Source organism: Palaemon carinicauda, chromosome 33 (genome assembly GCF_036898095.1).
Source record: "Palaemon carinicauda isolate YSFRI2023 chromosome 33, ASM3689809v2, whole genome shotgun sequence".
In the NCBI taxonomy this organism is placed as follows: domain Eukaryota; kingdom Metazoa; phylum Arthropoda; class Malacostraca; order Decapoda; family Palaemonidae; genus Palaemon; species Palaemon carinicauda.
In genome coordinates, this window is record NC_090757.1 from 6,675,096 (window position 1) to 6,690,095 (window position 15,000).

Consider the following 15,000-nt stretch of genomic DNA (forward strand, 5'->3'; position numbering starts at 1 on the left):
TTAAAGGTTTAAAAGTCGCTCATGAATGGCAGAGGCAAGGGACAGTGACATTGCTCTAATGACTGACCATATATATACATATTATCAGCGTCCAAGTTCCCTTTCCACCCAACCTAGGACCAGGGAGGGTGAGGCAATGGTTGCCGATGATTCAGCAGGTAGACCCATAGGCTCCCCCCAAACACCCCCCCATAACTCACAAAGATGGTGAGGTTACAGCTACCAAAAAGAACTAACGAGTTTAAGCGGGACTCGAACCCCAGTCTGATGATTACTAGATAAGGACGTTACCAATAGACCACCATAATCTTGTATGGAAATAAATTCTGAATATCTTGATAAAAACCGAGTATATACTGTAGAAATTCTCCAGAAATTGGGACGCACTGTAGACTCTATTTAAGGTCTTTGCAGAGTACCATGGTTTTCTAGTTGTATTCACCTTTAATCTTCTTCCTTTCTTTCATTTTGCTGTCCAGCTTCTCTTAATAATAATAATAATAATAATAAAATAGTTCCAGAAGACTAAAACTACCGTCAGATCATTGCTCAGAATGCATCTATAACGTTTAAAACGCTTCCAGAAGACTAATACTATTGACATATCATAGCCCCTGAACGAGGCTGTATGACTCAAATTCGTATATCCATCAGGAACTGTGGAATTTGTTATTTCAATTAAAATTATCTTGAATTTGATGACTGTCGTAAGAACGCGACCATTCATCATCTACTTCACGCTTATTAGACCTCATGCATGTAGGCCTGGGTCTTCCAACTCTTTTAGTGCCTTGTGAAGCCCACTTGAACGATTGGTGAACTAATCTCTCTTGGGGAGTGCAAAGAGCATGCCCAAACTATCTCCATCTACCCCTCATCACAGTTTCATTTCTAATCCTGTCCTGCCATTTAACTCCCAATATCCTTCTGAGGGTTTGCTCTGAAATCTATTGGAGATTGTTTCATTGTCATACCATGACTCATGTCCATGCAGTAAAACCAATCTCACTAAACTGATATATAGTCTGATTTTATATGTAATTTCAGGCGATTTGATTTCCAAATTTTACTTAACGTGGCCATTGTCTGATTTACTTTTTTTCAATCTTTCATTAAACTAATTCTAAAGACCCTGTATTAGATATCAATTTTCAACAGCTTTTGTAGATTTAAGAACAAAGCCCACAAATAAAAAACCAAATGAAGGTCTATACATATATTTGATAAACAAATTGAGGTGTATATTTGTATCTGATGTACAAAATAAAGGTGTATATTTATATTTAATACACAAAATGCCCGAACCTCCAAACGGGAATTACTCTCCCATCCATTTGGTCCGTTATCCAAAGTCCAAGTCCTGAGGTGTCCACCTTTAGAGAAAAATTGTCCTAAAAATTCTGCTTTACTATTTACCTAATCCTGACAGCTAATAGGCAAAAGAAGCGGATAATTAAACAAACAAACAAGGAAACCGAATGTAAAAACTCTCAACAGATGAATAAAAAAAGCACATATAAAATCGGATTGGTGAATGTGCCTTTTGTCCTGCTAAGAATGAAAATTTGGATTAAGATTTTTTTTTTTTTTTTTTTAATTGCTGCTCTTAATTTTGAGAAATATTTGCATTATGAACTTCTGCAAGTCATATGGCTTAGATATGACTTGCAGAAGATATATCAAATATTACAGTCGACATTAAAAGTATGAAGGTTGTCATCAACCGATAAAACTTGTATAAACACACTCACAATAATTATCATCATCACTTGCTATGCTACAACCCTAGTTGGAAAAGCAGGATGGTATAAGCCCAAGGGCTCCAACAGGTAAAATAGTCCAGCGAGGAAAGGAAATAAGGAAATAGATAAAATACAAGAGAAGTAATGAACAGTTAAGATAAATATTTTAAGAACCGTAATAACATTAAAATAAATTTTTCATTTATAAACTATAAAATTTTAAAACAAGAAGAAGAGAAATGAGGTAGAATAGTGTGGCTAAGTGTACCCTCAAGCAAGAGAACTCTAACCCAAGGGAGTGAAAGGATATAAATAAATGAATCGTTGAATTTTATGGTTAGGTAAATTCTAAATGGATCTAAAGAAGATTTGGTAATAAATATTAAGGAGAACTCTTATTTTTCGAGTAAACATGGGACAAGGATATTATTTGGTTGAGTCACCGTTTGGTTTACTGATTAACTATATCGATTATCTATTGGCTAGAGAGCTTTGGAATTTGCCTCATGCTTCTCTTCTTAGGTCTTAGAATCTTCTAACCTTCTAGATACTAGCCTGTCGTTTACCTCTAAGTTAAGCCCAGATTTTTTTCTTTTTAATCACATCTGAACAAGGCTGGAGTATTCAGTTTCCTGCTCACTGATCGCTACATTAAAAAGAAAATAAAATTAAAATTAATGTAGACAGTCTAAAGTTCTTTACTAAGAGTTACGCTAATTGCACTTAACGCTTTAGGCCAAAAGAATGAAGAGTTATATATATCGATATGTATTTGTATATATATGTATATATGTATATATATACATATATATGTGTATATATATGTATATATATGTAATATATATATATATGTAATATATACAGATATATATATATATATATATATATATATATATATATATATATATATATATATATATATATATATATATATATAACTTATTGCAAATGTAGAAGTATTCTGGGGAAACAATGTCAGAAGACCAATCATTTTCACGTATGGACATCCTATTTCCACTTGAAGGATTCAACCTCTCTTTCTTTTCCATTTGTATTGTAGATTCGTAGAGGGTAGCTTAGCAAAATGATACCCTTTTTTACATATTACGTAGAAGGATTGTTATCAAGTTGACGTTCTATTTCTTACATATTTTTTGAAAGGTTGGTTAGAAAGTTGATGGTCTTTTGCACATATTATTATTATTATTATTATTATTATTATTATTATTATTATTATTATTATTATTATTATTATTATTATTTGCCAAGCTGCAACCCTAGTTGGAAAAGCAGGATGCTATAAGCCCAAGGACCCCAACAGGGAAAATAGCTCAGTGAGGAAAGGAAATAATGAAATAAAGTATGAGAAGGTTAAGAACAGTAACATTAAAATAAATCTCTCATATATAAAATATAAAAACTATATTCTGTAAGGTGCCCGGTAAATTCCTCGAAATGAATTGCTCGAAAACAAAGTGCTTGAAATCAATTGCTTGAAAAATTATTTATCGAACTATCAGTTCCTCGAAAGACAGATTGCTTGGAAGTAGATGACTTCGAGCCTGTTATTTTCGAGCAATTGAACTGAAAAAGAGACAAATTGCTTGAAAATAAAAGCAATTGTTCGGTTAAATAAATAATACGAACTAAAATGCATAAATTTGACTTCACAATTAAAAAGCAAATAAAAAAACATCTATTTGCTACTAATTTTTTTTTTTTTTACAATTAAAAAGGAAAACAAAAATTATTTATTCGCTACTGTATTAGGGATAAAGGGGCCTGTAGAATCGAGTTAAGACGAGCAGAGTAAGATACATGTTTGGGATAATGTTCTGACTCTTCATTACCCTGGATGTTGCATGTTGTCCTCTTGTAATTTCTTGAGATGATTTATTAATGTTATCAAATCAATATGACCTGGCTCTTGTTGTTTTATGATATCACAGCGTCTTAGATACGTGCTTGAAAGCTTATAATCATACGATAAAAGATTTTTTATTTAAGCAAATATAATGTTTATCAAACAAACTTTAATACCCATTGGATATTAGATTATTAAAAAATACTTTAAATTTGTTCACAATATAAGTATTTCCCAAAATTGAGTGCAGCAATTATTAGAAAATATCTGACCACATTTTCATACTTGAAAAAAGGAAAATTTCTTTGCAGTTTGGAAAAAAAAAATTATTAATGTAACAGTAACAGTAATTTACAGATAGTCCAGTATTCTCCCTGTAACTTCCTCTTCATTTAGCACTTTCATTTTCTGCAAGTAATGCAAATATTTCCAAAAATTAAGAGCAGAAATTATTCAAAAAATCTTAGACCAAATGGAAATTTTTTTGCAACAGTAACAGTAATTTACAGATTATCCAGCATTCACCTTCCAACTTCCTCTTAATTTGGCATCTATAAGTAATGATACTGCAGCGAGTTGCCTAGAGTAATTTATTTTTGGCGCCATATCGTAGCAACAGCTGTATCCAGACTGAACGTATTCGAAACGTATAGTGTGAATACACGGTCATTATGCTGGAACGTAAACGAACCATACCGGTACGAAAATGAATTTCAGTGTGACTCGGCCCTAACTTGATTATTATTATTATTATTATTATTATTATTATTATTATTATTATTATTATTATTATTATTATTATTATTATTATTATTATTATTATTATTATTATTGAATCCGTCGTCGTTTGATCGAGTTCAAAAGTATGATCATAAAATTCACTTACCCAGGAGTAACATGTGTGTCTTTGTTTCAAACCTGGACAAACTCAATTGAGAAAAGGACATTTACATCCCTCTTATCTTAGAATTTAAAAAATCTCTGAAGTATCTAAAGAAATATGACCAACATTTAAATGCTGTTTTCCTGATAATTTTGATCTTCGTCGTCGTCTTCTTCTTTTTCTTCTTCTTCTTCGTCCCACTTTATCCATCTATTTTCATTCCTTGCACATTGTTGCCATATGGAAAATTCCCACCAATGTTTTTTTCAAACTGTGAAGGATATATTTTTAATCAGGCTTGATAGAAATCTAGGCTACACCATGAATAAAACAAGTTATCATTGGGAAAAATGTACTAATGTTTTTTTTTTTTTTTTTCTATTTACATTTAAACTCATATGCTGTATTTCGATGCTTCATTTGTGAAATTGGTATCTCTCAATCTGGCAACGCTGAGCAAGGTTCCTCCCCCACCAGTCTAACCCCACCCATATCCCTCCCCAAGGTACCCTGATAATTTTATTGCCAATACCAAACGGGCTTCTTCTCAAATGCGATCTGTGACTTCTACTGATAAGGAAATTACATCCCTTGCAGATTAATTAAGATTAAATAGCAGGTTGAATATCACTGGCTGCTTACAAAGGCGGATATTGGACCACTTATCCGAGAATGCCATATCAGATATATTGAGAACTTTAATGCCCGTCTGTTTAAAGGTTTAAAAGCCCGTTCATGTATAGAATGGCAGAGGCAAGGGACAGTGACATTGCCCTATCAAGCAGGACAACGCCTTAGAGAGTGACCATATATACATATGATCAGCGCTTATGCCCCTTCTTCACCCCAGCTAGGGCCAAGGAGGGCCAGGCAATGGCTGCTGATGACACAGTAGATAGACCTTCATGACTCCGCAAGCACCCCATCCTTAGCTCACAAGGATTGTGAGGTTACATTGACCAAAGGAACTAACGAGTTTGAGCGGGACTCGAACCCCAGTCTGGCGTTCACTAGTCAGGGACGTTACCACATCGGCCACAGCAACCCTAACTTGATGATAATCAGGGTTTGCCCTTTGAAAGAAAGGAGGTTATAGTAAGACTCCTACGCCTACTGACGCATAGGGCCTTGGTTAAATTTCGCCAGTCGTCTCTATCTTGAGCTTTTAATTCTATACTACTCCATTCATCATCTCACACTTCGCGCTTCATAGTTCTCAACCATGTAGGTCTGGGCCTTCCAATTCTTCTAGTGCCTCGTAGAGCCCAACTGAAAGTTTGGTGAACTTATTTTTCTTGGGAAGTGCGAGTATGTGCACTCGCACAGATACATATGTATGTATGTATATATATATATATATATATATATATATATATACACATGTATATATATGTATATATATTATATATATACACACACACGCACACACACACACACACATATATATATATATATATATATATATATATATATATATATATATATATATATATATATATATATATATATATATATATATAACCAGACGCCTGCTCTTCATCATCTAAGGGAGATTATAGACAATGCTCCAATGGGCCGTACATTCCCCAAGCTTGTTGGCAACACTCATCAACAGAGGGAGGGGCAGGCAGCAATACACCCGCCACTTGACAGAAGGAAGATTATAAGATGTATCGGAGATAATTTCATCCATGCCATAGCATGAAATAAGGACACGCCCATAGAAATTATGATGTTAGGGTTTACCTTGAAGGTACTGTCAGTGGTGATATTTTTTTTATTTTTTTTTGGCCCACGTTTTATCTCGTGTCTTCCATATTCCCATCTATCATTCTTGCGACCGATCCATCATCATCTGTCCAGCCATCCTCCTTCAGTGCATAGGTGTTATGTAGAGCAGTGACCTGTCTTTTCATAGTAAGGGTGAGGTTTATAAGTCCGTCATTACAGACATTCGCTAGCTCTATAGGAATTTTGTGTTTTTGTGTATGTTTGAGAGAGAGAGAGAGAGAGAGAGAGAGAGAGAGAGAGAGAGAGAGAGAGAGAGAGAGAGAGAGAGAGGGGGGGGGTTTACAAGGAGTTACAAAGGTTTGTGATGTCTCAAATTATTTTTAGTCCATCCTCGGAAGCTCCATTTGCTCTTGGGTAGAGAGAGAGAGAGAGAGAGAGAGAGAGAGAGAGAGAGAGAGAGAGAGAGAGAGAGAGAGAGATGCCCACTCCCCTATAATCTAAAGGAAATGTTCCTATGTTCAATAATCACCCTTGGTAACCATTGTGTAGCCATATATAAAAAGCGTTGACGAGGGAGTATCATTTTAGATGCTCACGACTTTTAAATGTTCATTGATCTTGTGATTAACTTTAGTCACTGCAGAGACTGCGGGTGAAATAAGCTCCACCCCCTGATGATGTAATAACCAATCATATTAAGCCTGACCCCTTATGACGTAATAACCAATCATGTTAAGCCACACCCCTGATGACGTGATAGCCAATCATGTCAAGTCCCACCGCTTTATGATGTAATAATCAATCATGTTAAGCCTCACCCCCTGATGACGTAATGACTAATCATGTTGTCTCTCCCCCACCCCCTCCCCCGTTAACAGCGGTCGCAACACATTACCTCAATGTGATCGTAAGTTAGTATATAGTTTGAAATTTCTTAGAGAATGTGTTGTGTCTCTGCTAACGTAGGGAGCAACCTAATTGTCTATGACGTAATCAGGGGGTGGGCTTATTTCATTCATAGATTAAACATTGTTGTAACCAATCGTTAACCCAAGAGTATTTTGTTTTCCTTGTGACAATTCCTTATGTATCGCCTTTCTGAAAGTCCTTTATTATTGTTTCATGTATCCTTCGTAGAAATTCCATTAGCTGGATTTTTTATTTAGATTTTGGGACATTCCCTTTATCTGTATGTTAGGTAGTAGGGCACCAACCACCCGTTAAGATACTACTGCTAGAGAGTTATGGGGTCCTTTGACTGGCCAGATAGTACTTCATTGGATCCTTCTCTCTGGTAACGGTTCACTTTCCCTTTGCCTACACGTACACCAGATAGTCTGGCCTATTCTTTACAGATTCTCCTCTGTCCTCTTACACGTGACAGCACTGAGATTACCAAAGTATTCTTCTTCACCCAAAGGGGTTAACTACTGCACCGTAATTGTTCAGTGGCTACTTTCCTTTAGGTAAGGGTAGAAGAGAGACTTTAGGCATGGTAAGCAGCTCTTCTAGGAGAAGGACACTCCAAAATCAAACCATTGTTCTCTAGTCTTTGGTAGTGCCATAGCCACTGTACCATGGTTTTCCACTGTCTTGGGTTAGAGTTCTTTTGCTTGAGGGTACACTCGGGTACACTATTCTATCTAATTTCTCTTCTTTCTTTGTTAACGTTTTTATAGTATATGTAGGAGATATTTATTTCAATGTTACTGTTCTTGAAATATTTCATTTTTCCTTGTATCCTTTCCTCACTGGGGTATTTTCTCTGTTGGGGGCCACTGGGCTTATAGCATCCTGCTTTTCCAACTAGGGTTGTAGCTTAGCAAGTAATAATGATAATAATTATGTAACTATCTTTTATCATTATCTAATCTAGCTATTTTAGAAGTCCCTTTATCAGTATCTTAATACGTAGCTATTTTGGAAATCCCTTCATCAATATCTTATTTTGTTGCTATTTTTGAAATTCCTTTATAAGTATATGTACTGTAGCTATTTTAGAAATCCCCTTATAAGTACCTTATTATGTGGCTATTTTGGAAATCCCTTTATCAGTATTTTATTATGTAGTTTTTGTTTAAATCCCTTTATCAGTATCTTATGTAGCTATTTTTGGACGCCATATATAACAAAAAATCTATTAAAAGAAGTCTTTTTAAAGATATTCTATTTTTTTCTTGTTCTTCCACTTTAAGTAGTCTTCTAAATCAGTTTCAATAGAAATAAAAATGATAAAATTAATAATCATAAAAAAGCCACAGTCACAAACAAAACAACAATGTCAAGCAAGAACTAAAAGTGATAATGATGCAACTGGAAATATAAATGAGTCTTTGCAAAAACAGCGTACGTGCAACTACGTGAGGTTCTTGTGCTTATAAGAATTCTTGAAAAAAAACTAGAACTGCCAAAATAATATGCAGAAAAAAATTGTTCGAGATTTCTAGGGTTATTTGCATTTAGATTTATTTCGATTCTTGTTTATTTTTTTAATTTAATTTTTTATTTACTATTTCTGTTTACACATAAGCTCACACACAGACACACACACGCACACACACACACACTATATATATATATATATATATATATATATATATATATAGAGAGAGAGAGAGAGAGAGAGAGAGAGAGAGAGAGAGAGATCAAGCCGTTGATATATGCATGCATATTATTTCATAGTGTGTTTGTAAACACACTAATATATCAAACCTTGTCCCAATCATCTAAAACACCCAAATCCTTAATTGTGCTTCAAGTTTATATTTTTTTTCTTTTTTTTTCTTTTTTATTTTCACCTTGTAATAAGAATAGACGTGTAGACAGTAAATTAAGACCCGCTGATTTTATTATGGCGATGTAGATATGTATAGCTGAATCGTAGAGAGAAAAAAATGTAAACAAAAACACTCAGATATTCGAGGTCGCCCCCTGGTGGCGTGTTCGCGTGTCTGCTATGCCCAAAAGGTCATTTTATTTTTTATTATTGTAGCAGCAGGGGGCAGTAGGAAGTCTGGAACGAATTCAACAGTAATAGTAGCTGATGGAGCAGTTATAGCAGAGCTATGATAGTAGTATTAGCAGTTGCATTCTCATTTTGAACGTTATGGAACTTCAGAAGTTCAAAGTTGCAGCGAATGTTTTCATGTTGAATAGGTTGATATAAGTCTCTCTTTATAGTTTATATGTGATAGATCTTTTTTACGTTGGTACTGATTTTAGAATATCTGTATATTAATTATTCATTAGTTCTCTTATAGTTTATTTATTTCTTTTCCTCGCTGGGCTATATTTCCTCACTGGAGTCCTTGGGTTTATATTATCTTGCTTTTCCAGCTGGAGTTGTAGCTTAGATTGTAATGATTATAATTGAAATAATGATAGTAGTAGTAGTAGTAGTAGTAGTAGTAGTAGTAGTAGTAGTAGTAGTAGTAGTAATGGTGATAAAATTGGTTTTTGTATACTTCAATCAATTGTTAATTTGAGAGAGTGAAATCTTGACTTTTGAAGGTAATTGTATAAGCTGTTCCGACATTTTATTAGCCAATGAAAACTTTACGACACTAAAGCTTGATTTTCGATTAGCGAAAAATGTTCATTGCATGTCTTTAATGACAGTTTTCGGCCATTTGCGAAATCTGCCGTACTTTGACTACATCCATTCATTTTGCTGACATAGGGTGACTCCAGAGAAATGCAACACATCAGTCACTGCTATATTCACCCTTAAGTGCTGAGTCGTATATGATCTACCTGTGCAATTTTGTACTTCAATAAGAGTAGTTGCATACCCGTACATAGAAGAGTCACCAGTAATACATCAATCCCCCTGCACATGCTGCGTCTGTGACTTCACTTTTAGCTTCATGGATATTGATTCACTTCTTTCTAACGTCTTTCACACCACCTGTCCACTCCATTTTAGACATTCCTACCCTCCTACCACATAACACTTCTGAACTAGGTAGTTTTTATGAACATTTTTGTCTGGCTATTCTTTCCACATGACTAAGTCATCTCAAAATATTCTGATCCATACTTTTACTTATCACTGTTAAAAAAACCCTTAATTTTGAACGGAAATTCTCCATAAAAAGTATACTGGTCTCAACCGTATTTCAGTAAAATACAGGCGACCGTAATTTTACCATACTTTGTTATTATCTTTACGGATTGGTGACCGTAATATCACTCCTTTACGTCAATACATCCGTTTTTAAAACGGTAAATGTCTGGCAACATTTATGCCAGAATTTTTACTTACGGCAAATTTTTAATAGAGTAAGGTAACCTGTTTACCACTTATATATCTCAATATTTTACGCTCGATCAATTCTTCTTAAATCACCAATACTTCACAAGTAGTTCATCTCAACAGTTTCAGTATCCTCACTTCACTTCCCTAAAGGAGGTTTGTCTTATCAATCCCTTCATTAATTCCTATCATGTCTTTATAAGACAATTCAAGTCTCTAAGCATCATTTTTCCTTCACCTGTTCTCATTTGACGGCCATCTGTCATGATTTATTACCCGGTACTTAAATGGATTAACCACTTTCACGCATTCATCATTCATACCTACATTATTCTTTTTCCTTTCTACTTAACCTTACTCTGGTTCACATTAACTCATTAGCTATCTTCTCTAGTAAACGCTTACTTTCTTACCAGAGTCTGCAGTTTCGCTTCACTGTCTCCAATTTACCACCTACAATCACCCACCGTTCCATAATCCATTCACAGCTTATTTTCTTACCACAACTTTGCACCTACATTCTCTGTCCTTTCTCTGACTGGAGATCACTCCATCCTTACATATGTTGAATATCCATAGAGACAGCACAGTTGTTTCATACCCATTTTCACTCTTGCCCATATACTCAAACTCAAGCTTCAATTTTGTCATAAAACATTATCACCTTCTAGACTGCTTCTATTAATTCTGTTATAAATCTTTCTTCTCAGATATATTGCACACACAGTTTTCCCTTGACTTTCAAATTCTCATGAATATGTTTCATAACAAGCATTTGATCGGTGACCCATGCAAACACTTATTTGACTAAAACCACACTTTACTACCTCAACCAAGCTTTCTGTTACCCATCTTACTTTCACGATTAAAATCCTACAATACATCTTTCTTGGCATGTCAATTACCTTTATTTTCCTATAATTCTTATTGTCATTCTTATCTCCTTTAAAGATTTTACAACAGAGTAATCATTTCTTTCACTTATTCCTTTGGAATCTTTCCCTTATCTAGACATCCCATACAAACCTTGGTCAGTCGCCCAATCTTGCTATCACCAGTGTACTACAGCATCTCCCGTCGGATCTCCTCAGATTTCGCTTACTCTTATTCCTTAAACCTCTAGGTCCCCTTCTTATATCCCCAACAGTCATTTCTAAAACCATTCTCAGACTTTCCCAGACTTTAAGCATCCCTTTCAAGTCTTGCATCACGCATCTTTTCCTTTTTTTTATTCTCCAATTTTACCAAATCTTGAGAATGCTCTTAACCATCCAGGTCTGAATTCATGTCTGACAGCATCTCCCCAATTGCATTTATTATTCTTGTATAATTATTTCTCTTAATCAACTTCTCAGTTGAACAACTTTTTATCCCCCCAAAGATATTTGGTTTAGTTGGCCTTATTTCTGGATTTTTCTTTTGCTCTTAGATCAATAAATATTATATAGGTAGAAATTAGAATATCTTATGCTGGATTTATAACTATACACAAACGGAAACACGTAGAAAATACCAACACTTATAGCGAAGACCTGATATATGTTTACTGTCCTTGTGCTGTTGGATCTTCACGGGTAATAGGAATAATTAAATGAATATTTGTTATACATTAATGGTATATATGATGAGGAAATAGTCAGTATATGTACTGTTTTTCATAATAAGATTTTATATGTATGTATTCATATGTATGCGTACAAATGAATCGATTATCATATATATATATATATATATATATATATATATATATATATATATATATATATATATATATATATATATATATAAATGTGTGTATATATATGTATATATATATATATATATATATATATATATATATACATATATATATATATATATATATATATACATATATATTGATTTTTAAAAGAATATCAGAAAAAACAAAGTATAAATAGAGACTTAAACCTATATTAATTTTGTTTTAAAATCGGCACTACTACCAAAGTTCAACTTTGAATATAAGGATTTTTAATTAAGAATATAAAAATATTTGTGCATATCAATTTATCTTCAAAATCTACTACTACTACTACTACTACTACTACTACTACTACTACTACTACTACTACTACTACTACTACTACTAGCTTCACTCCCGTTGCTAATGCTGTAAGAAATATCAATTATATTAGTTCTCAGAAGGAATATACATTTAAAAACGCATTCTATCCTCCTACAGCAGTTAATCTTTGTAGTTTGTACAGCCTTGGCTGTAGTCAGGCCATTTCAAGGCAGTCTGGTGATAATCATTAACGATTTTGAACTGTTCAGTGAACAAAATAATTACATTAGGCAGTTACTTTAAGGGATATATTAATTCTTAACTATATTTTAAAGTTTTGTTCTAGTTTATATATGAAAGATTTATTTTAATGTGCATGTTCTTACTGTGTTTTTATTTTAATTGTTCATTAAATCTCTTTAGTTTATTCACTTCTTCATTTCCTATCCTCACTGGGCTATTTTTCCATATTGTAGCCTTTGGGCTTATAGCATCCTGCTTTTCCGACTAGGGTTGTAGCTTAGCTGGTGATAATAATAATAATAATAATAATAATAATAATAATAATATTTAATACAACGTTTTTAAGAATTACCTTAAAAGCATTCAGAATCCTAAGTAGTAAGTAAACGGCTGTGATGCCTCTCTTTAGAAGATGACATTTTAACGCAAATTACATTGTTTACGGTATAAACAATAACAATGTTTCAGAAACAAACAAAAAATATTATAAAACAATAATTCACAATCTTCCAATTTTGAAAACCCATCGATTAGAAATAAAAATACTGACCAGATGACCACTTGAGATACATCCCTCTTTCGTCCACCCACCCACTTAATTCCCACCCACCCACCCACCCACCCAAATGCCAATGGTTGCATCAAGCGACTCGTTAAACGTGCAAAGCCCACAAAAACTAGCACTTAAGACAGGCGTGGTTTTAGAGAAGTAGTTAGTGATGGTGTCTACATTCTACAATATTTCGACTACTACACGTCTACTTTCTCTTTCTTCCACAATGCATTCTACGACAGCTGTGGTCACCTGTGCTTTCGTCATACCTTTGTTCAGAGGTTTAAAGGGCCGCTCGTGAATAGCAGAGGCAAGGGACAGTGACATTGCCCTAGCAAGCAAGGCAATGCCTTAAAGACTGACCATATATACATATAATCAGCAAGCAAGCCCCCTCTCCAACCAAGCTAGGGCCAAGGAAGGACAGGCAATGGGTGCTGATGACTCAGCAGATAGACCTATAGGCTCCTCCAAACCACCCATCATTAGCTCATAAGGATGGTGAGATTGCAGCGACCAAAGGCACCACCGAGTTTGGGCAGGACTCGAACCCCAGTATGGTGATTACCAGGCTAGGACGTTATCACATCGGCCACCCCAACCCATCCTCGTTCTATGAATTTTCATTCGTCTTGTAATCATAATGAAATTTCATTAAGAGATATCATTAGTTTTATTCAAAATATGGTTAATATCGTAAGTTTGTGTATTTTCCTTTATAGCTATAGTGTCCTGTTTACTCAAGGTATTTGTCTGTCTCGATGACAACCATCGAAAATATGCCGCCATCGATTATCTAATATTCTACTCAGAGCAAAGTCGTGATACCTCAGACCTGAGGGTAATTAAACATCACTATATGAGTAGGTTCATGAACTTATCTAATTTCATCATCATCATCATCTCCTCCTACGCCTATTGACGCAAAGGGCCTCTGTTAGATTTCGCCAGTTGTCTCTATCGTGAGGTCTTATCTCAATACTTTTCCATTCATCATTTTCTACCTCACTATTCATAGTCCTCAGCCATGTAGGCCTTCGTCTTCCAACTCTTCTATTGCCTTGTGGAGCCCAGATGAAAGTTTACTGAACTAATCTCTTTTAGGGATTGCGGAGAGCATGCCCAAACTATCTCCATCTACCCCTCATCATGATCTCATCCACATATGGCCCTTGAGTAATCTCTTATATTTTCATTTCTAATTTCAGTAAGGATTATTTGCATTTACAAGGATAATCTACATCTTTTTTATGGTCTGATCTCCCCCGAAAAAAGGAAAGAAGATTTGGCCTTGAAACCAAGCCCACTGCATATGCAGATGATGCTACTCTCTTTGTATCAGTTTCATTTCCTGAATGTAGACTAGTGGTTGCTGAATCCCTTAAAAAGCATTAGTGCATGATGTAGCATAATAGTAACTCAATTCATTTACGTTATCTAGATTCGTAATGATTTTGCATATCCGTACGAGCAATACTGACACATAAATGGCTGAAATAAATTTAATTTGCAATAGACATGTCACTATAATACGGAACCAATAATTCATTTTGCACCGTTAGATTGTTTATTACACAGTAGAACACGATAAAATCAGAGGGAATATTAGACGCGATTAAATTTGATCATTCATAAAACATTTTGTAGTTTGTTCAAAACTTTAGTAATTCAGGGGGTCCTATTCAAATCCAAAAGGACATGAG

General features: G+C 34.5%; 3 protein-coding genes across 4 annotated transcripts in view; 1 reads left to right on the forward strand and 2 right to left on the reverse strand.

Annotated features, from left to right (window-relative positions):
- LOC137626031 (uncharacterized) overlaps positions 1-11,626 on the reverse strand; it is a 36,682-nt gene extending 25,056 nt beyond the window's left edge. Inside the window, exon 1 of the mRNA XM_068357115.1 lies at positions 11,578-11,626. Within this exon, the coding sequence (XP_068213216.1) occupies positions 11,578-11,626 (49 nt within the window). The remainder of the gene's footprint in view (positions 1-11,577) is intronic.
- The window catches only part of LOC137625832 (protein SpAN-like), a 301,309-nt gene that overhangs the window by 51,838 nt on the left and 234,471 nt on the right, over positions 1-15,000 (forward strand). The window lies entirely within an intron of this gene.
- LOC137626032 (uncharacterized) overlaps positions 12,510-15,000 on the reverse strand; it is a 55,456-nt gene continuing 52,965 nt past the window's right edge. Inside the window, exon 7 of the mRNA XM_068357116.1 lies at positions 12,510-12,606. Within this exon, the coding sequence (XP_068213217.1) occupies positions 12,510-12,606 (97 nt within the window). The remainder of the gene's footprint in view (positions 12,607-15,000) is intronic.